Raw genomic sequence first — 24,101 nt, 5'->3', positions numbered from 1 at the left:
TGTGGGAAAACTGGGACACTGATACATTGTTGGTGAGATTGTGAACTGATCAAACCATTCTGGAGAGCAATTTGGAACTGTGCTCAAAAAGTTATCAAATTGTGCATACCCTTTGACCCAGCAGTGTTTCTATTGGGCTTATATCTCAAAGGGATATTGAAGAAGGGAAAGGGACCCACATGTGCAAAAATGTTTGTGGCAGCCCTTTTTGTGGTGGCAAGAAACTGGAAACTGTCATGGAGAATGGCTGAATAAGTTATGATATATGAATGTTATGGAATATTATCTATAAGAAACAATCAGCAGGGTGATTTAAGAGAGGCCTGGAGAGACTTAGATGAACTGATGCTAAGTGAAATGAGTAGAAGCAGGAGATCATTGTACACGGCAATAACAAGATTATACAATGATCAATTTTGATGAACGTGGCTCTACTCAACAATGAGATGATTTAGGCCAGTTCCAATGATCTTGTGTTGAAGAGAGCCAGCTATACCCAGAGAGAGGACTGTGGAAACTGAGTGTGGATCATAACATAGCATTTTTACTTCTTTTGTTGTTGTTTGCCTGAATTTTATTTTCTTTCTCATATTTCTTCCTTTTTGATCTGATTTTTCTTGTGCAGCAAGCTAATTGTACAAATGTCATGTTAAAGGGTGAGGGCTTTGTCTCTAATTTTATTAAATTTGAAGCTGTTAACTGAGAAATCCTTCTTTTCTCTTATTCATCCTGAAACCTATTGATTTCATGTCATGATCTCTGCTCTTTTTCCTAGATGAAACATTAACTCTCCATAGTAAATCTTTCTACATGTGTTCTTGGTCCTAGTCCCTTTTTCTTCAAGAGATTGTAACCTCAACTGTCCCCTCTGTTTCTAATCTTTAGTTATTTTTTTAATCATTGTTTCCTTCCCTATTATTTAATTTTTTTGACTTTTTAATTATAGCTTTTTATTTACAAGTTATATGCATGGGTAATTTTTCAGCATTGACAACTGCAAAACCTTTTGTTGCAACTTTTCCCCTCCTTCCTCCCACCCCCTCCCCCAGATGGCAGGTTTACCAATGCACGTTAAATATGTTAAAGTAAAAGTTAAATACAGTATATGTATACATGTCCATACAGTTACTTGCTGTACAAAAAGAATCAGACTTTGAAATAGTGTGCAATTACTGTGAAGGAAATCAAAAATGCAGGGAGACAAAAATAGAGGGATTGGGAATTCTATGTAGATGTTCATAGTTATCTTCCAGAGTTCTGGGTGTAGCTGGTTCAGTTCATTACTGCACTCACTCAGTCCTCAAACTTTTTAAATAGCGGGCCAGTTCACTGTCCCTCAGACTGTTGGAGGGCTGGAATATAGTAAAAACAAAAACTTTGTTTTGTGGGCCTTTAAATAAAGAAACTTCATAGCCCTGAATGAGGGGGATAATCGTCCTCAGCTGCCAGATCTGGCCCGTAGTTTGAGGACTATTGGAACTGATTTGGTTCATGTCATTGTTGATTCCCTATTATTTAAAATATATGTCCAAGTATTCCTTTATCTTAAGAAAAACAAAACAAAACAAAAACATACAAATCAAGCAAAAATCTTTTATTTTCTGCTCATCAAATCATTTTCATTTATCTTTCCTACTTAGCCAAACATCTAGAAAAAAATTAATGTATCTTTCTCTGCCTCTACTGCCTCTTTCATTCACTCTGCATCCCTTGAAATATTTTTTTTACCTCAATTTACCTAAAACTTCTCTCTCCAATGTTACCTGTGATTCCTTAATCTGGTGGTCTTTTTTCCCCAGTCCTCATTTTTCTCAACCTATCTGTTGCCCATCACACTATTGACCACCCTCTTTTCCAGGATAGTCTTTTTTCTCTGGGTTTTTGTGGTATAACTCCTTATTTTCCCTTCTATTTGTCTAACCATTCCTCAATCTGCTTTGCTTGTTGGAAATCATTCTCATATGATTTAAAATTACTTTAATGAATCTGTTCCGTCTTCAAGTATTGGAAGCCTAATGCTTGCAAGGGGCAGATAGGTGGTAGAATGGATAGAGTACAGAGCCTTGGACCAGGAAGACTCATCTTCCTGCTATGAAATCTGGCTCCAGACGCTTATTATCTGCATGACTCCTATCAAGTCACTCAATCCCTGTTATGGGCCAGAACTCTGAAGTTGGAACAAAGGATTCTTACAAGGTATTAAGTCAGTGGAATTGATAGAGACAATAGTTATCTAATTTAGCATGGTTCAATATGATTGACTTAATCCTACAAGGAGAAGTTATGGGCCAGAACTTAAAACAAGGTACTAAGTGGAATTGAGGAGACAGTTGTTAAATCTAGTTTAGCACTGATTTAATCCTGTAACAAATAATGGTTTCCTAGTGATATAATGATTGGTTTGTACTCAGTGTGGAGCTTGTAAGCTAGAAACCTCAGCCAGGGAGATTCAGAGATTCAGAGACAAGTGGACAGAAGGCTGGAGGCTGAAGGCTGGAGCACAAGCCCTTGGACTCAGACAGATTCATCTCATCTCACATCACCTTGGTGGCAGGCTCTCATCCTTCCCTTCTCCCTTCACTGAAACCAAGCTCCAGAAGGTCTTTAGAAAACTAGCTGAGCCCCAAGTGAAGGAGACAAGATTTTGAAAGAGATAATAAAGGATTTGGACTTTAACCCCTGGCTGCACTTGTGGTGATTATTGAACTGAAATGAAGGCTGCCTCCAGAGACCCCAAGAAAACTGCAACAGAGAACATTATATTTTAGAGAGAATATTACAAATCCCATTTGCCTCAGTTTCCTCATATATAAAATGAGCTAGAGAAGGAAATAGCAGATCACTTCAATATCTCTAATAAGAAAAACCTAAAAGGTTTCTTGAAGAGTTGAATGGAACTGAAAACTACTAAACAATGACAAATCCGAGAAGATAGAGCAAAATTATAAATTAAAACAAATAAATCTAACTCTCCAAAGCCATGAATCCACTTGTTTCTACCTCACTGACCTCTGGAGAAAGTGGATTCAAACATAAAGTGATAAATACTAACATTGCTTTCTTGCAGAGTTTTTGTAAGGTTCTGGGCTGCTTTATTCCTGACTGTTGTGTCAAGCTGATTTCTCTTCAGGACTGTCCTCTCACTGGATTTAGCTGCTGTGGCTACCAGCTGATTCTGCTACAGACTTCAATGGCTAGACTTCTGGTAGCTTTTTTGATCTTTTAGAGTTTACAAAACCATAATTTGGTTTGCCCTATATCTGCTGCTCATTCACCTAAAATTAGAAAAAAATACTTAAAATTTAAATGGGAAAAATAACAGCATGATACTTTTACAACCAAAATGATTGAAAAGGATGCAGAGAGGATTTGAGTCCTTGTTCTATGGGAAAGCCCATAGTAATTGTTCTCCACTCAAAAACTACTAGAGAAGAAAGAGTTCTTCCACTTCCACTGAGTTAGTACCTTGTAAGAATCCTTGTTTCAAGTACAGAGTTCTGGTCCATAACATCTTCATTTTGGGGATTTTGTTGTTGTTGTTGTTGTTGAGAGTTTTATGGCTGTTACATTTGGTTTTGGATCAGCAGCCCCATTAACAGGTTTTTAAGACCACTTGCAATAAGTAAAAGGAATTGGTTAGGAGGTATTCATATGTTCTGAATCAGGGAAATGAAGGCCTCTTTCATCACACCATTCTACTAAGTCTCAATTCAATTCAATAACTGTTTATTAAGTGATTATTATGTGCCAGATTTTTTGCTAAGTGCAAGGAGTACAAACAAGAAAAAAAGACATCTTGTCTACTTTCATCTAGATTAATACTAACAGAGCATATAGTGGATGTTCTAAGTAAGGTCTAAGTCCTTATTGACCTGTATCCCCATTACATATATTTAATTATTGTGCATTTATTCACTTCATATTTATCAGAGAAATTTGTTTACATTATATAATTATATGTATCACATATAATTTGTTAATATAGTATATATATGTAATTCACATGTATGTTTTTGTGTATATATCTATATCTATATATCTCTTTGTTGTCTCTCTGTTAAATTCTAAACTTCTAGGAGGGGAAGGATTGTTCCTTCTATCATATTTACATTCCTGGTGCCTACCATAGTGTCAGGTACATTGTAGATCTTTAATAAATATGCTATTGCTATGATTATTAAATATGATAACGATTGCTTTATAGAGATTAGTATTGGGTGAAGAAAATCCTTCTAGTAATGTAGGTTGCTATCTTCTTTGTAATTTATATTCTTAAAGAGATGCTTAATACACTGAAAAGTGTTCTTAGGCCATCCATGGAGTTGTCAGAGTTTTCTTTTATGTTTTGAAAAAACCCCTAAACCAGTGATACTAAAACAATATCCTTTTCTACTATAGGATTTGAACATAACTTTTGGCATAGAAAAATTGTGACTGCTTAAAGGGCTCCTTAATCTTCATTGGACACCAGCATCTAGACATCATGATCTCCCATTTCATTATTTTTTTGAGGTGAGTAGGCATTTTAAAAAAGGGTCAGTTTTTTTTTAATGTGTTAGTTTTATTTATTCCCTCCTCCCCTCAGATCTGTTGTTATAAGTGATAACTCTCTGGAATAAGAATGGAGAGGGATACAATGGGCAATGTGGGTGATATAAAAACAAAAATGAAATCAATAACATTTATTTTAAAATAAAAGAGGTAAGAAAGAATGATTTACTTGTAAATTTAATTTCAGCCTGATAATTCACATCTTTTTAATCTTTTATGGCATACTCAATATGTTCTCTTAGCAATCCTATGAAGGAAGTAGTGTACATATTATTGTTCATGTTTTACAAATGGTAAAATTGAGTCTCAGGGAAGTTAAATGCTTTGCCCAAGATCACACTTGTAGTTTTAGAATTGGAGTTTCAACTGAGGTCTTGACTCTAAGTGCATACTTCTTGCCACGATATACCATCTCTACAAATATGCCATGTTTCACAGCAGGTAACCTTAGGAGACTAGTTCTTTCTTTAAAAAAATATAATATCAATGTTAATAATAATAATATCACTGCTTTACTTTTGTCTAGCATTTTATCATGTATATAACATTCTCATCTATAGCAAAGCTTCTTAAACTGGGTCATGACCACACATGGAGTTGTGTAACTGAATATGGGGATTACAAAAAATTTGGCAATAGTAAAAGGTTGCTGAACTCAAAAAGCAAAAATTAATTCAAAATCAAACATGCAATGAATCTGAGGTATTTAATGGCAGTACTTGCCTGTGTTTGCATTTTACTGCAGACTTGGTTCTGAACAATATCACATGAGCATTTTGCACTGTGCATGCACAAATGTCAGAAACACCTAGGCTCAGATTTGAGAGAGGGTTGGGTAAAAATTACTCTTGCAAAAAGGGCTAGAGAGTGGAAAAAAAGTTTAAGAAGCCCTGATTTATAGTGATCCTTATATTAGCATTGTGAGGAAGTGAGCCAGATATTGACATTGCTATTTTACAAATGGAAACAGCTAGGTGGTGCCATGGATAGCATACCAAGCTTGGAGTCAGGAAAACTCATGTTCAAATCAGGCTTCAGATTCTTACTCGCTGTGTGACTCTGGGCAAGTCACTTAATCCTGATTGCCTCAATTTCCTCTCCTGGAGAAGGAGAAGGAAATGGCAAAATATCCTGGTATCTTTGCCAAGAAAATCCCAAGTGGAGTCATAAAGAGTCACACATGACTGAAAAATAAAACAACAAAAATTACTGAATAACCATTTTACATACAGATGAGAAAACTGAGCCTCAGAGGACTGTATGACTTGCCAGCTAAGAAGAGGCATATTTTATCTTAAAACTAGACCTTTTCAAATATGGAAATATGTTTTTTGTGCTTGAATATGTATAATCTTTTGACTTGTGGCTCAATGCTTTTTTAAAAAATACTATAAAGATCTCTTAATTGATTGGATAAGTAGGGTCTTAATTCAAGGGTAGGAAAATAGAGTTTAGTCCTAATATCAAATTTCACCTATAAAACTAAAATACCAATAAGCAGTTACTTGCAGGTATAAAAGACCATAAAGGCAGTTTCACTGGGGAGACTACAAAAATGGCCACCTTGAGAGTGGGGGTCTGGAGTTTTCTATACAAAGTTTTATAGGATTCCTACAACCTAAATATATTCCACTGGGAACTATTGACCTCCTGTAATAATTCATGTGTCCTAGCTTTGAAAGGAGGCTAACCCCTTGTGCCATGCTATTTCAAAGTAAGGACTCTATTCATCAGAGGTTAGTTTTTGGGTCATGATGGGGCAGGGTATGAGGAGTAGGAAGTAGGTAACAGAGAGCAAGATGTGTATTTACCATACTTTGTAATAGAATCAGAGAGGTCCTGATTGTTCTTGATTTTGTAATCCTGCAAGTGCAATAATACACTAGGTTGTGTAATAGATAGCGTGCCAGACTTTGAGTCAGGAGGAGTAGTTTGAATCCTGATTACAGATACTTTGGGATGGTTGGGATACTCCAGATGGCTTGGGATACTTAGTAGGGAATCAGTATCAATAAAGATTTCTACAACACCTTGAGAAAGCTAGAGTTATTATGAAGGAAATAATTTCAATAGAGCACCAGCCCTGAAGTCAGGAAGACTTGAGTTCAAATCTGGCCTCAGACACTCAACACTTCCTAGCTGTGTGACCTTGGGCAAGTCACTTAACCCCAATTGCCTCAGGAAAAAAAAGAAAAAATTAATTTCAGAGATTTCTGATGAAGATCTCTGAATAGTTTTAAAATAATAGTTGTTGTTGCTTGTCCTTCATTCTCAAAGGGGACCAATGACTTCAGGAGAGTGATGTCTTGACTTGCAACTGGATTGAGATGAAGCAGAGCTGGGCAAAGGCTTCAGCCTAATTCTCCCCTCCGAAGACTCCAGAGTCTAGTGGCAAAACCTAAGTCAAGTGGGAGATCTTGACCTTTAGTTCTAATAATAATAATAATCAATAATGGTAACAACAACTAACATTTATATGGCACTAACCATGTGCCAGACATTGTGTTAAGCATTACACAAATGCTTGTTTGGATAAATAACTTTTTTCTGTTCGACTATGGTTTTATGGTGATCCTGGGCAAGCTATTTAAACTTTGTAGTACCCCACCTCCAACTCTGCAAGACCACCAATTTCAGAAATGCACGTTTGCATTTGTAGAGGGAGTTGTAGAAAAAATTTGTTTATTCTGAATTTTCTCTACCAAGAAAATTGAGAGAAAGGGGGAAGGAAAAGGGAGGGAAGGAGGGAGAGAGACAGACAGACAGAGACAAAGAGAGACAGAACAGAGAGAGAGAGAGAGAGAGAGGTCACTAGGTACATTTTCTACCTGTGAAGTGGCAATGCATCTATTCAAGAATTGCCTGAGGCTTCCAGAGGTTAATGGACTATAACAGCAATCACATGGCTGCAGTTCTTTTACAAGGACTTTGTTTACACCAAGCCTGTGACTTGGTTAGTGCAATTATCATATCCATAAATAGAAAAAGGAGGGGAAAAGAGAAAACTGCTCAGCTGCATTTGTTAAGGCCACAGAGATACCATAGAGAATAGGAGGAGGAGCATATGAAGAATGTTAGCAGGGAGCCCAGGAATTTACCAGACAGTAGCCAAGAGGGTCAACAATCAGACTTACAGCTGTCTACAAAGACAATAGATAATAAACTAAACTATAGATCCTGATTCAAGCTAAATATGATTACACAGAATATTGAAATGTATATTTAGGGTATGGGAATGGAAGGGTATATGTTATTTTAAAAGGAATAAATCAATGAAAGCTTAATATTACTTATTAATAAAAGCTGCTCATATAAGTCCATGAAAGTCTTATGGATAAGTGAAGTCAAGTTAACAAGTATTTATTAAGTACTTGCTATGTGCCAGACCCTGGTCCAAGTGCTAGGGATACAAAAAAGCAAAAACATAGTCCTTGTACTCAAGGAGCTCACAATCTATTGAGAGAGACAGCTTTTAAATAACTATACACATGCAATCATGTATAAGATAAATGCTAGGTAATTTTAGAGAAAAAACATTAGCATTAAGCGTGATGATCTTTTGATGAAGGTAGAATTTGAACTCAGAAAAAGGAAATCCAGGAGGCAGAGATGAAGAAGGGAAGAATTCTAGGAATGGGAGATAGCCAATGAAAAGAGAAGAAGTCTGCCTATGGAATGCTGTGTCCTTAGTGTAGCAGGGAGGCCAGCATCCTTCTATTATAAATTATGTAGAATGCAGCAAAATGAAGAAAAAGAAACAGAAAAATAGGAAGATGTGAAGAGCTTCAAAAACTACATAGAGGATTTTCTATTTGTTCTTGGAGGCAAAAGAGAGCTATTGGAATTCATTGTATAAGTGGGTGATGTAGTCAAGAACTTCACTTTAAGGTCACGTTGGAAGCAGAGTCAGGGATGGTCCAAGGTCAGACCATAGTGATTTGATATTGAGATACTTGTAATAGGGAAAACAATAATAAAAACAGCAACAAATTACATATATATCAAGTTAAAGATTGCAAAATCACTTTATATTGTGGAATTCCACAATGATCCTATGAACTAGATTTTAAAGATTCTATTAACATCTATTTTATAAATGAGGAAAATAAATTTAGAGACATCGAGTGAAATCATGATGGAAAAACTAACAAGTATTAGAGGTAGGATTTGAATCCAGGTCTTCAAGGCTCCCAATCCAATTTCCTCTCAAGAAAGTTAAAAAAAAGCCAACTAAAGTAAAAACAAAATAATTGTGTTGTGTTAAAATACAATATAATATGAAAAGAAGTTACACTGTGTTTTATTTGGTTTAAATATGCTTTTGAAATATTCTGGTTTTTTTAAGAGTTAGTGGTATCTGGCAGAGAAAAATAACAAGGGAACCCACAGCAGTTACTAAGGAGATGAACTGTATGGAAATTCAGCATTGATCAAAAAGGAATTGGGGAGGATCAATGCCAGTGGAGCTGAGAGACTCCCACTCAAATAGAAAAGGCAGGTTAAGTAAGGTTTTGGAGTACTGGCTGCCAGGGAAAGCCCTGACAGGAAAAGAAAAAATAACAACAATAATAACAAAAAGCATTTATAAGTATTCACATTCCTGATGGGAAGACACATGGTGTGACCCTGATCTCTTTGTAGCTTCTGCCAAGCCATGTGGAAAAGAAAGCCAGTTTTTCTCTTCTGCATATAGACAGAGAGGACTTGAATAAGTAGCCAGATTGCTCTTTGCTAGCAGTTTATGGCAACTCAAGTACTTTGTTACAGCTTATAACAAATATTAGGAAGGTTTGAGGTTGAATTTAGGATGGAGGCTCAATACTTAAGTCTGAAGGAAGGCCAACAGGAGATTAAGGATAACTAATAGCTAAAGGATGATGGGAAAGATATCTAATAGTAGGTCTGGGAAATGAAAAGTTTATGAATGACCCAAAAGGAGGTAGAAAGGAGTGGATACAGAAAAGGACAAAGTCGTCCTTTCAACAGAGGCCCTAGGTAACATGTAGCCAGTCATTTTATATAAAGGATCCTTTCTAATCATTGAAACTTTCCATTTTAAGGTTCTGCTTGTTTCACTCAGTATCAATTCATATAAATCTTTCCAGGTCTTTCTATAATCAGCTTGTTCATCATTTTTTAAAGAACAATAATATTCCATTACTTTAATATGCCACAACTTGCTCAGCCATTCCCCAACTGATGGACATCTACTCATTTTCCATTTCTTTGCAACTACAAAAAAGAATTGCTACAAACATTTTTGCACATGTGGACCCTTTTCCCTTCTTTATAATTTCTTTGAAATATAGACCTAGTAATGGTAATTCTGGGTCAAAGATTATGTACAGTTTTGTAGCCCTTTGGGCATAGTTCCATATTGATTTACAATAAGGTGCTGTGAACACCCCATAAAAGAAAAAGAAAAAGTTCAGACTTTTTTTCTGATATGAAAGGAAAGCAAACAATTTTATCTGGATTTTCCAGATCAGCTAGGTTCCGGCACTTAATCCCTGCTACATGGAAGGGTTAACTGTGGAACCTCTGTGAGCTGAGGCAAGTTACATATTGAGTGGACCTTAGTTTATTCATCAAGTGAAAGGGTTGATCTAGATATCATGTCCCCTTCCAGCTCCAAACCTATAATCCTATCATTCTGTGAAAACACAGAGTATAATTTGCTTTCAAATATGGCTCTTGGGTTACCAATTCCCTTAATGTTTAACACTAAAGTGGAATTTCCATGACTTGTTTACCTTAAAACCTATTCTCCCAAGATAGAATCTCTCATTTTTGTATTCTTTCTCCATTTAATTCTAAACTTTTTTTGCACAGTGACTTTTGATATACACCAAAAAGATACCTCATGGGACAGAATGAATATCACAACAGCATTTATTCTGTGGGTGATGTAGTAGTATTTCCAAAATATTTTGCAAGAGCAGCAATGTCTCACTTATTTAGAGACCACTCATTCATTAGCCTCTACCATCCAGAACACAATTAAGATTCAGAAATCAAGTTTTATTTTTAAAGTTTCTAAGCAGCCAAAGTGGATAACAGTAACTATAATGTATATTTTACATAGTACTATAGAGTTTTTCCAATGTGCTATCAAATCTCAACTGATTCTTACAACAATCCTATCAGATAGGCAGGATGTTTTATAGAGGAAGACACCGAGTAAGAAGAAATTTGAGCTTACCTTAGGCCACATGATTTGTCATGAAGAGCCAGAACTGGGATTCATATCTTCTGGAACTCGTTCTTTTTACTATATGCAATTAATCTGCTTCTCAAATAAAACATTAAAGCTCATGTACTTTAGTCATAGACAATTTTTCCGGCCCTATCCTAGAGTCCGTTTACTTATATGTCAGATAATGCACTAATAACATTGATTATTTAATTTTACAACTAATAAGTGTAGATGAGAAGGGGAGGGGGGGAATTCTAGCATCAGGTACCCTGATATGAGACAAAATTCATCACAGTTGCTATAACATTGAAAGAGGAGACAGACTATCAAAATCAGACAGAATTTATAACCTATTTTTATATAACCTATTTTATAACCTATTTATAACCTATAAGCATAATTTAGGTAAATAACTCCACAAACTCCAGGGAGTCATTATATTATAGCAGGATTTATAATTGCTAGTCAAAATGATGACTGAGTTATCAAGGAATGATTAAAATGGTAGTAAATATATTGTCCTTACTTATAAGGAACTTGCAGTGTAGTGAAGGAATGAAAATGCAAACACTTATGCATAAATAAGATTTATTTTAAATAAATTGGGGATGATAGAAGAAAAGTACTAAAATTTAGGGGGATAAGGAAAGGGTTCTTGCAGAGAGAACTGTAAGTACAGAAGACTATGAGAATTGAAATGAAAAAGTGAAAATAAAAAATTTTAAGTATGGAAGACTATGAGAGTTAGCAGATGGAGTGTCTTATTCCAGGAACAGTATGGAAGCCAGAGTATATAGTGAAGGGGAATGGTGTAGTAGTGAGTAAAGTTTCAGAAGGTTTAACAAGGAGGAAGGGAGACAGATTATGAAAGTCTTTGAATGTCAAGCAGAGGATTTTATATTTGATCCTGGATGTGACAAAGAGCCAGTGGAGCTTGTTGAAGGAGGTGGTGGTCAGACCTGTGCATTAGATAGAAACTGGGTAAAAAGATAGACTGGAGTAGGAAGAGGCTTGAAGCAAGTTGACCAGTTAGAAGACTATTGCAATCTAACCATGGCATGATAACCATGACAAGCAATCTAACATGCACTGAGGTTATGGAAATATTGGAATGGAGAAGACGGGTATATATGTAAGAGTTAAGAAAGTAAAATCAATAGGGCATAGTAACAGATTGGATATTGAACTGAGATAGAATAAGGATGGTAGTACCCTTCATTGTTATAGGTAAGATAGGAAGAGAGAAGAGATTAGAGGGAAAATATTGAGTTATATTTTGAATATATGGAGTTTAAGATATAATCAAGTATGAGATATTCAATAGCAGTTGGAGACATGACACTGGAAGAGTGTGAGAAAGAATTCATTTGGACTCCTACTTTTTGCCAATCAGTATTCAAATCAATTTGATATAATTCTCTAGCAGCAGTGATTATAAATTCTATATATTAGGTCCCAGAGGTGTGAACTACAGATTCTAAGCTCATTTGTTTAATTTTAGGAAGGTAACCAGAGGCTCTCAATCCTTGTTTTTCATGTCATATTGACCAAGCCCAGTGTGGTAGAGGTGACTCTACATGGAAAATCCTCCAATTTATTTTTGTACCTCTGGACCATTCTGTCTTGTCTAACATGAACAGGTGACCATCTCATGACCATCTTATGACCACTTAATTGTGATTGAATGTACCATTTTCTTCTGCCCAGCCTAAGGAGAAGCCCACCCACCTTGTAACCACATAGTTAGTGGAGATATTCCTTGTTTCCCTTGATCTATGACCCTACTGACTTATCATATTTACTTATGTATCATATGTCAATCAATGGAATTTCTCTGCATTTGGTATAGATGTTTTTGAATGTCTAAATATCTAGGCCAATAAAAATAGGATCCTGGAATGAGGAGCATTTTAAATTGTGAGGAATATATGAGGGGCAGCTCAGATTGTGAGGAAGATCTGAGAACCACTTCATTAGAGATCGTGGATCCTTTAATTAAGAGCTGTTGCCTCAGAGCTCTGCCTCTTTATGTGGAACAATTTTAATCTCTTCAGAGGTTAAAGCTAGTTAAATAGATCTGAGAGTCATCTGCATATTGATGGCAATTGAATTTATGGAGCTTGAGCTCATTGAGTGAAACAGTAGAGAAAAGAGAACCCATGACTGAATGTTGAGAGACAGCCATAGTAAGTGGGCAAAATCTAGATGAAAATTTAGTGAACTGGACTGAGGAGTGGTCAAGAGAGGTAGGTGGAGAAGTAGGAGAGAGAAGTGTCACAAAAACCCAGAGAGAAGAGAGTATCAAAAAGAAGGTGATCAATAATGTCAAAGATTATAGAGATGTCAAGAAGGATGAGAACTGAGGAAAGAAGTCACTCATATCTGTGGAGAGAGAAGTTTCAGCTGAATGATGAAGTTGGAAGCCAGAATATAAAGGACTCATAAGACAGTGAAAGGAAAGGAAGTAAATAGCCATTTCAAGGAGTTTAACAAGAGAAGGGAGGAGAGCGATGGGAGAACAGCTAGTGGGGATGGATGGATCAAGTGAAAGTTTTGTGAGGCTGGCAGAGACTTAGACAAGGGATTAAGGAAAGCCAGCAAATGGGGAGAAATCAAGGATAAATGAAAAAGTAAGGATAACAAAGGGTGAAATCTGTTGGAGAAGATGGGCTAGAATGGATGTGATTCAAGAGACACTTATTAAGCACATTAGGCAGCATGATTAGAAGTTAGAGTGATAGACTTTAACTCAAGCTATGCTGGAGTTCATGTCACACGTCTGACATTTACTGGCTATATGACCATCGACAAATCTTCCCAGCCATATGACCATGGGTTATATAAAAAGCTTTCTGCTTCTACGGTAACACTGAGACTTATCTACTAAATATGGATGGATTGCAATCTGTTTGGTTGAAGAAGTATCCACACTGAAGAAATTACAGATTCTTCATATATCTTTGATATATGTGAAACACAGGCATGGAGGATGTCAGATGAGACACAGGTCTTATACTAGAAAGAGAACTGGATATAGAGATAGAAAAGGACCTGGTTTTGAATCAGCCCTACTGTATAATATTACTTAATGCCACTAGATTGATCAGACAACAATAATAAAGATATCTAGCTTTTCTGTAGTATTCATATAATCATAGAATTTGAAATTTGCAAAGGATCTCCAGAAGTTATCTAATTCAGTTGGTTAAAGGATCCCCACTGCAATGTGTGCTACAAATGACTGTCCCATTTCTATCTGGAGAGCTCAAAATAGGAGGAAGCCACCATTTCTGGAAGCTTTGGGATGGTTGTAATTAGGAAATTTTTTCTAACGTCAAGCCTAAATTGGTCTCTTTGCCACTTTCCATCATTGCTTCTTGTTTTCCCCTCAAGGACCAAGTAGAACATGTCTAATCTGTCCTATGCTCAGCAGCCCTCAAATACTTGAATCCAGTTATTATCCATTACTCCCATTCCAGTCTTTTCTTCTCTAGGTGAAATATTCCCAATTTCTTCAGCACATTCTCATATGACATGATTTAAAAATCCTTTATCATCCTGATGAAAGTTCTCAAAGTCCTTTGCATATTATCATTTTATTTGATCCTTATAAAAAACTGTTGAATGTAGACGCTTTTAGTATCCCTATTCCATGGAAGAAAAAATAAAAAGGCTTAGAGAATAGTGGGTCTCACAGCTAGGAGATGTGGGAGGCAGAGTTCAAACCTGTCTTTTGATTCCAAGTCCGGAGCTCTTCCTATTACATCATGTTGCTTTGCAGTCATTACAATGTTAGCTTTTTCTCTCATTAGTCTTACAAATGGTTACATTTTCTTCTCATTTTACAAACAAAAGAACATGCTGTATCTATACAAACATGTATGTATATAGTTGAAGGCACTTAAAGCAACATATGAAGGCTCATGGAATGAAATTGTTATGATAGAACTATTGCAAATGTCTTATGTGCAGTAATACATTATGTTCTAGCTGATATCTAATAGCTAATCTCTGATAACTAATCTTTTTTTTTTTGTTTTGTTTTATGTGGGCTTAACTGCTGTCAGAGGCGACCAGAGGGCTGAGTTTAATACTGTAAACATGCATGTTGAGCAGAATTCTTTGATCCCCTTGAGTATAGTAGGTAGGGGTTTCTGCTCTGACATTAAATTTTTGGCTCTTTTTTTCCCTCAAAGTTCAGAATAATTTTATTAGTAATCCAGTTCCTTCCAAATTCTCTCTCATATTGTGCTCTCCACAAAAAAAAAGGAAATAAGCTTTCTCTGTGTGTATATGTGTATATGTATGTATGTTCACATGCGTGTGTGCATGCTATGGACTATATTTTGGAATTTGATGTCTTTAAACTGTTTCAATTTTTAAAAAGTAAACTGAGACATGAAATAGTAATGACAAATTTCCGGGGAAGGTAAAAACAAAACCCTGAAACCTCAGCCTTTGTTCCACTGTTAGCTTGAGACTATATCTTGTACGGAGTTTGAAGGTTGTTTTCTGTATTATGAAATAAAAATGAGTGTTTAAGGTCAGGGAAGTGGCTGGACAGATGGCACACTGTCTGTGCCTCAGGGGAACCATCTGTTTCTTTATGTATATGAAAGATTTGTCTGTTTTGAATGCAAGGTGAATAGTAAAGCCTTGGTAGGAATGCTGCTTCCCCAACCACTTGGCCTTGGAGTGTGTGATTTGTTTGCCAAAGACCTGGTAGCAGTTTAGCCTGTCAAAACGTTGCAAATTCACCGCAGTTTGCCAAAGCAAACTATCAAAGTGAAATAACACACGCTAGCCGCACACACACATTCTCATTCCCCAAACGTTGATTTAGAAATGGATAAGGATGATCAAGGATTATAGGCCAGATTTCCTGTATTTTGGACACACTCAAGTATAGACACAAGCTACCAGCTAGACAGCTGCAGATAGAGGAGATAATGCCCTCTTACACAGTGAATGAAAAAGGGAGGTAGGGCACCCTCCAATGTGAGAGGTAGCATGTGGTCATGGAAAAAAAGCTGGACTTGGAATTATGAGATGTGACTTCAAATTCTGGCTCTGTTATTCAGGAGCTGGGTGACCATGGGCCATTCAATCATCCCTTATGTGTAAAAAGGGGATAATAATCATTGGATGGCTTACTTCACAGGGATGTGGTGAGGAAGGCACTTTGAAATACTATAATTTTAGCTTGGATGATGTTGCTTGGATCGCTGTTCTTGTAGCCCAAAAAGTAATTTCTCCCAGACAGATTGCTGTGACTGTTCCATTTATAGGAATCCCATTTCCTGTAGTATAAGAAGAATATTGTATTTAAAGGTTCTGGGTTCAAATCACTTGTCTATATAGTAGCTTAGGCAAGTTACTTTATTTAGGCCTCAGTTTCCTGCTATGAAAAATAAGAGGGTAGCAATAGAGAAGACCTCTAAGTTTTCTTCTGCAGCCAAACCCATCCTCTCAAAGGTTTATTTTCCAATGTATTTTCTTTTGTAACCTCATACATTTTTAGCTTTACTAGGACTCAGCCACAGACATTCTGTGGTAGAAAGGGTGTTTTTACATTTGTAGGGAAATATAATGGAAACCTTCTTTGGATAAATCACATGAAATAGGAAAGCTTGACTAGTCTTTACATTTTTCCCCATTGAAAAGAAAAAAAGACCCTCATCCATGTGAGTAGTTAGTTGGTGCAGTGAATGAAGTACTAAGATTTTGAATCAGGAAGATTCATCTTCATGAGTTCAAATGCAGTCTTATATACTTACTGTGTCACCCTGGGTAAGTCAGCTAACCCTGTTTACCCCAGTTCCTCACCTGTAACGTGAACTGGAGAAGAAAATGGCAAACAATTCTAGTATTTTTGTTAAGAAAATATCAAATGGGGTCACAGAGAGTTGGGCACCACTTAAAAATAACTGAGCAGCAAGAATTCCTTTGGAAAAGTAGAGAAATGTTTATTTGTAGCCACTCGCACTTAATACTTGATTTTTTTCTTTTTAGATTTTCAAGGTAAAGTAGCATCCTTGACTTTAATTTCTTTCATAATGTAATTCCCCAAACAATTTTTTTAATGCTAGGGATTCTTAACTTGGAATCCATGGAGAGCTCTCATTTCAGAGACTCTATCAATGTGGATAAAAAAAATACACTTTTCTTTTTACTAACCTCAAATTGAAAATTAGCATTTTGTTCATTTATTAACATATAAGGTATTCATAGGCTTCACCAGACTGCCAAAAATGTCCATGACATACAAAAAAGATTAAGCTTTAAGCTAAAAGCAAATACTCCCTTCAATAGCCTAAAAAACACAGACCGTCCCTCCCTGAATTTCTTGCCATATAATTTTTCATCCTTTTGTCAAAGCCTGCATACAACTACTTTGGTTGTAAGAAAAAAAAAAGCGGCCTTAATATTTCCTATGATGCCAAAAGATAAAATCTAATCCAGGTTTTAATTTATTCATTTTAAACATTGCAACTATTTTTTTTAAGGATAAACGTAACCAGACGAATATAATATGCATTTTAATTCATAGCTAAATTTTGCAAGCACTGCTATTTTGAAATCTCTCTTTTTTTCCCATTGCACCAAAGGAAATACTTAATATCTACCCCCTGTCTTGTAGACTTTTAGGATGTTGTGGCTAGACTATTAGGGATAGGCTTCATTTTTGAAATTCCCTTTCCTTTTGGCTTTGGGGATGGTGAACTTTCTTACTTTTATAACTATTATTGCTCTATCTTTTTATCTTTCCTCTTCTTCCTAACCCCTATCCTGAGTGATCCCAAAGTCTCAGTGCTTTTCTTAATCTAGGCTTTCTCTGTGACCATATGTATTCCAATTGATAATGTTCATTAATTCCAAGATTACTTTGTAGATGTTTTATATTTACTTGTCTGTGTACATTTCTTTACTAGAATGTAAGCTTCTTGAGAGTAGAGACTGTAATTTTTTTAAAATCTTTTTTTCTTTTAGACTAAGCAAGTGTGCCTGTAGCAGGCTCTATAATGTAAGTTTTTTTGAATTGATGGGTGTGGCTTCAAATCTTTCCTCTTTTCTGGATAGAAACAGGGATTATAGCTGTGATTTCATTAGAACAGGGAATTCCCACATGAGGAAATCCTCTCCATTAATGCAGGTGGGCTTTTTCTCTACAATTTAGAACCTTACAGAATTGTCCAAGAGGTTAAGTACCCTGCCCAGGGCCACAATTGGTATGTCAAAGGTGAGTTTTAAAGCTAATCCTTCCTGAATAGAGAGGTGGGCTCCCTATTCACTGTCCAAGATTGCCTTTCAGCTTCTGTTCTGTTGTTTTCAAAATCCAGATTTCCAAGACTGACTTCTTATCCATGTATTTCTTTCTTTTTAATTTATAGAATAAAAACAATCATTTCCATAACAGTATGATGAAAAAGATGATTGCATATGAAACTGTAAATCTGCAATGTGTAACTTTCTATTCCTTTCAAATATACAACAAAATTATTGTGTAAATGTCTCTTTTCCCATATTCTTTCTTTCTTTCCCCTTCCCCTCTTCCCCAAGATGACTACCATTAGATACAAATATGTGTGTGTGTAGAAAATTATTCTATATTCTATTTATGAGTTCTTTCTTCAGATGCAGATAGCATTTTTCTTCATATATCCTTTATAGTTAATTTGATATTTATTAGTCAGAATAACTTCTTTACATGGAAATATGTTTAGAAGAATTGCACATGTTAAATTTATATTGGATTGCTTCTGACTATGGGAGAGAATGGGGGGAGAGAGGGAGAAAAAGTTGGAGCACAAGGTTTTTCAAAGGTGAATGTTGAAAACTATGCATGTATTTGGTAAAATAAAAAAGCTGATAAGATAAAAAAATAATATTCACTCAAAGTTTTTCTTAAAAGAATATTGCTGTTATTATATGCAATGCTCTCTTGATTATACTCATTTCACTCTTCATTGTTTCTTTCCAGTTGCCTACAGGAGATCTCTGTATGGAAATTTTGGCATTTCCTTTATTGTCTTTCCTCTTTGATTGACTATGATTGTCACTAGTGCTTTTATTTTTGCAGTCATCTAACAGCAAAAATTACAGTGTCATCTTTTACTTAGTTATTGCCTTTTATTTCCTTTATCCAGTCTGTCACCAAGTTTTGTTAACTAACTATCTTGTTGAAATATTGCTCAGAAATCTGGCTTCCTTCCATTTCCTCTGCTACTGCTTTAGCTCATACCCTTATCTCTTCACACCTGTATTACTACAGCAGCCTCCTGTATCTGGTTTCTGTCTCTGGTTTCTTCCTTCTGCAGAACATTCTGCAAAAACTACTGTCTGAATAATTTTTTTAAAATACAGATTTCATCATGATGTTTTCATTTTTTTCCAGTACATACCAATCAGATTGAAACTCTGCTTGCTGCCTAGCATCTCTATTATCTGGCATCTCCCAATTGTCTATTGAACTCTATTTCTCAGTTTAACAATCCTTTCCATGATAATTCTTACCTCTTATATTTGTTTATGCATTTTTTTATTAATAGGAATGTTTTCTTTGTTACTCTTTACCTTTGTACATCTTACTGGTTTTATGAAACTGTTCAAAATCCCCCTCCCTTGATCTGACAGCAGCAGCCTATATTTTTCAATCTCTCTTCTGAATTTAATACCAAAAGTATCATTAATTGTTTTATGTGTTAATTTTATTTTCTAGTCTAGATTATGAGTTGCTTGGAGGAAAGTGGCAAAGAATGTTCATTTTTAAATATTATTATATTTTATTTTATTTTAAGTGGTGGGATAAAACAAGCATTTCTATAACATAGGATAATAGGAAAAGGTGATCACACATGAAACTGAAAATGTATATATAACTTGCTATTCCTTTTAAACATATAATAAAGTTATCATGTACATTTTCTTTTTTTCTCCCCCCCCCCACTCTAGAGATGTTTAACATTAGACACAAATATGTGTCTTTATGTAAAATCACATATTTCTATTTATCAGTTCTTCCTTTAGCTGCAGATAGCATCTTTCTTCACATGTCCTTTGTAGTTAATTTTGATATTTGTAATAGTCAAAATGACTTATGCATGCTTTGGCATGTCCCAAAAGTTAGTGCAGTTTTAGGTTTTAATAAACTTTAAATGTAAATGCTTTAAACTTATTTTAAAAACCCACTTGAAATGTTATCATTAAAACTTCATACATTTCTTATTAGAATTCAATATAGCCTTTGTCTTGTTTTATATATATCACTCTGGTTGAATGTTAACATTAGAAAAAATTTCATGAATAGTTGCTCAGTGATTGAAAGGATTATATTTGTGATCTTGGATTTAAGATCATCTAGATAATAAGGTTTTGATGAATATCAGACATTTTTTATATGATCCAAGAAATGTCTAATGGAGATAAATCAGTTGACCCAAGTCAAACAAATCCACGGATTTGAGAAATATTATCTAGAAATGTCACGAATGCAATACATAATGACAAAATACCTCATCTTATTAAAATTAAAATTAGAACTTTAGTATTAAAATTTCATAAAATAAGATAAGCATAAAAGGCATTTAAATAATTTGTAAATATTTTATGTGTGTAATAATCATTCTTCTAAAGTTATTAAAGCTGAAAATTGTACTAAGACATTTGGATAATTTATATTTTTCTATCTCCCATAGCAAAGCATTGAGTTAGAAACATAGCTCCTTAGAGAACAACTAGCTGGCACAGTGGGTGAGGACTAGGCCTTGAGTCAAGAAAACTTAACTTCCTGAGTTTACATCTGGTCTCAAGACATTTACCAGCTGTGGGACTCTGGGCAAGTCACTTATCCCTATTTGCCTTAGTTTCCTCATCAAAAGAGCTGGAGAATCAAATGGCCAATTAATACGGTATTTTTGCCAAGAAAATCCTAAATAGAGTCACAAAGAATTGTATACTGCTTGAACAATTGAACAACAAAATCCTGGTGAATTGTTCAGTTGATTAATAACTACAAAGAAATTGAGAAAAAGCAAAAAAGTTTAAATAGAATTCCAATAGGCAGTTATAAAAATAGTAGCCGAATTCAATTTACTGTAAAATCCATAGTCCAAATGATTAATTCTTATACTAGTATCATATTATTTTTCTTTCTTATCTATCTTTGTTGCTTCTCCTCTGTCCCCATTTGGTAATCTTTTTCATGTTTGAAATGTTAGTAAGGAAATGAAGAAAAAGTACACTTTGATATTTTAAAAAATTCACATAAATAATTTGAGAAACATCTCATCTTAGCAATCAATGCAGCATTTGATTATGGGAACTTAGGAATTCTATCTCCTGAAAAAACCCTGTACTGAAAATAATTCATAAAGAATAAAGCATTAATATCATACCATAATGTCGCTAATGATGATTTATATGTCACTTCTTGCTAAATTTTAAGCTTCTTGAGGTTAGGAAATACTGATTTGCCCTTATGTATGTTATATAAAAATAGTATACTTTTTTTCTTCCCCTTTTGACTCTTAAAAGCTTTGCCTTAAGGGCAGCTGGATGGCATAGAGGAGAAAGCACCAGGAAGACCTCAGTTTTCTTATCTGTAAAATTGTTATGGGCCAGAACTCTGAACTTGAAACAAAGGATTCTTACAAGGTACTAAGTCAGTGGAATAGGTAGACAATAGTTATCTAATTTAGCATGGTGCTTAACAGTTCTCTAGTTCAGTACATGTACTTGGTACTTACTATAGTTCTACAAGATTCACACCTTTGATGAGACCATATAAGCTCAGATAAACTCAGCCAGAATCAGAACTAGAGAAGACAGAGAAGTGGTGGCAGGGCTGTCCTCCTTCACTTCTCCACTGAAACCAAGACTCCAGAAGGCTCTCCAGAAAGCTGCCCAGCCCCAGGAAGGAGATAATAAAGGATCTGGACTATAAGAAAGCCAGCTGGACTCCAAGCGAAGGAGATAAGACTGAAGGAGACAATAAAGGGTCTGGACTTTAACCCCTGGCTACACTTGTGTGGTGATTACTGAACTGAAACAAAGGCTACTCCCAGAGAACCCCAAGAAAATCTCAACAGAGAACATTATATTTTAGAGAGAATATTACATAAAATGAGTTGGAGAAGGAGACGGCAAACTACTCCAGTATCTTTGCTAAGAAAACCCCACATAAGGTAACAAAGAGGATATGGCTGCAACTACTCAACAAGACACATTGTCCTAATTATCCTTCTTCTATAAAATATTATTTTCATTGCCAGAAAAGGTTTTATGTTGAGTATCACTAAATGACCAAAGATAAACATCATTTCAAGTATTAATCCTTTTATTGCTGACAATCATTTTGGCTAAAATCATGTCTTGAAACCCACTTCAGCCCACAATTTAATCCAATTCAACAAACTTTTATTAAGTTCCCACTATGTGTAAGCCACACTATGGTGTGCCAAGGATTTAAAAAAAAGAGAAAAACAATCCCTCTCCTCAAGGAATGGGACATTTTACTAGATGGGATACCATCAATGTCTGAGTTAAATAAATACAAGACCATACAATGTAATTCAAGGTAACGAGAATGCCTAAGAGCATTTAGAAAGGCCACCTGTGGAGGTAGTACCTGAACTTTGATTGTCCAAGGTGAAGGTGAGGTAGGAGAGCTGTGTGAAGACATAGATGGGAGAGATAGGCTGTCATACATGAGAAACAGGTAGCAGGTTGATCTGACTAGAACAGAGAGTGTGTGAAATGGAAAAGGGAAATTAAATAAAATCAAGACACAGACAATTCTGCTACAACACTTGTTTCAAAAACACGAATTTGCTCTATTGTGATTGATATATTGGGGAAATATTTTGAATTTCAAGTTTGTTTCTGCATGATTACTTTTGTGAGAAATAGAATTCATAAGTGGCAATCCTTCCTGTGTTCCTTTCCACAAGCAAACTTCAGGTCTTTATTAAGGTAAAGTTTTATTTTTATTGTTTAGTTGTTTTCAGTCCTGTCCAGTTCCTCATGACTCCTTTTAGGCAAAGATTTTGTAGTACTTGGCCCCTTCCTTCTCTAGCTTATTTTACAGATGAAGAAACTGATACAATTCGGATTAAGTGACTTCCCCAAAGTCATATAACTAGTATGTGAGACTGAATTTGGGCTCAGGTATCCCTGACTTCATGTTTGACACTCTATCCACAAGAGAAAGTGTACCACCTAGCTGATCCTCGTCTGTTAAATGAGAATAATAATACCTACTTCTCAGAGTTGTTGTGAAGATAAAATGAGATGACTTTTATAAACTGTTTTGCAATTCTTATGTTTGTAATTCTTATTGTTGCCTTTATTGAGACAAAAGTCTAAAATACACTACCATGATCCCTAGTACATAAAAAAACAAAAAACATTCTTTCTCTTTGATCTCTTTTTCTATTACATTTATATTTGTTTTCTTCTTCCTTTTACTGCTCCACTCTTCTTTAAAAAACTGTCCTTAATATAAAACCAAAGTACAGTTTTAGTCTTACATGTATTGAATAAATTGTGATTTTTTTGTTTCTTAACTTTGCACAATCCAGAATATAGCAGAAAAAAGCAGACTTTTTCTTTTCTTTTTTTGTGCTGGCATAGCTACAAAGTAAAAGCAGTAATATGGGTCAGGAGAGTGGAGGGCTATGACTTTACTGTCTTTGCTTGGCTTTTGTTCTTTGTAAATTTCATTTGCATTCCATTTGGGGAAGATCTTGGAATCAGAGAAATCTTCCTAGTTTCAGTCTAGACACAATGTCTGTGTGATTTTTTTTTCTTTTCTTTTTTTTAATTTTGAACAAAACATGTATACTTATTGTGTATCTAATTTATATTTTAATATATTTAACATCTACTGGTCATCCTGCCATCTAGGGGAGGGGGTGGGGGGGTAAGAGGTAAAAAATTGGAACAAGAGGTTTGGCAATTGTTAATGCTGTAAAGTTACCCATGCATATAACCTGTAAATAAAAGGCTATTAAATAAAAATTTAAAAAAAATTAAAAAAATAATTTTGAATAAAAGCCATAAATTGGGTTTTAGGGACTATAGGATTTTCATGAAGTGTTAAAAAATTATTACAAAAACTTTTCTAATCATAAATCAGATAATTGTCTGGGTCCATGGACTTAGAATCAGATCCACATATAGGCAATTTAATCTTAGCCTTTAGCACTCTTGTTAATTTTTGTAATTTGCTTACTTTTGTTGACTGCCTTTTGCTAGCTAGTATGTTATATGGGTGGTAGTACACAGCCATTCTTAATTAGAGGAGTCATTTATCTGGTTAATTCCAATAATGAATGAGACATGCTAAATAGTTACT

At 35.2% G+C, this 24,101-nt stretch overlaps 1 protein-coding gene across 2 annotated transcripts in view; it reads left to right on the top strand.

Annotated features, from left to right (window-relative positions):
• The window catches only part of THSD4 (thrombospondin type 1 domain containing 4), an 850,332-nt gene that overhangs the window by 52,727 nt on the left and 773,504 nt on the right, over positions 1–24,101 (top strand). For both annotated transcript variants that reach the window (XM_031955286.1, XM_031955287.1), the window contains exon 2: positions 4,399–4,512. In XM_031955286.1, the coding sequence (XP_031811146.1) occupies positions 4,484–4,512 (29 nt within the window). In that variant the 5' untranslated portion in view covers positions 4,399–4,483. The remainder of the gene's footprint in view (positions 1–4,398; positions 4,513–24,101) is intronic.

Source organism: Sarcophilus harrisii, chromosome 2 (genome assembly GCF_902635505.1).
Source record: "Sarcophilus harrisii chromosome 2, mSarHar1.11, whole genome shotgun sequence".
Taxonomy (NCBI): domain Eukaryota; kingdom Metazoa; phylum Chordata; class Mammalia; order Dasyuromorphia; family Dasyuridae; genus Sarcophilus; species Sarcophilus harrisii.
This window is presented reverse-complemented; position numbering and strand designations above follow the sequence as displayed.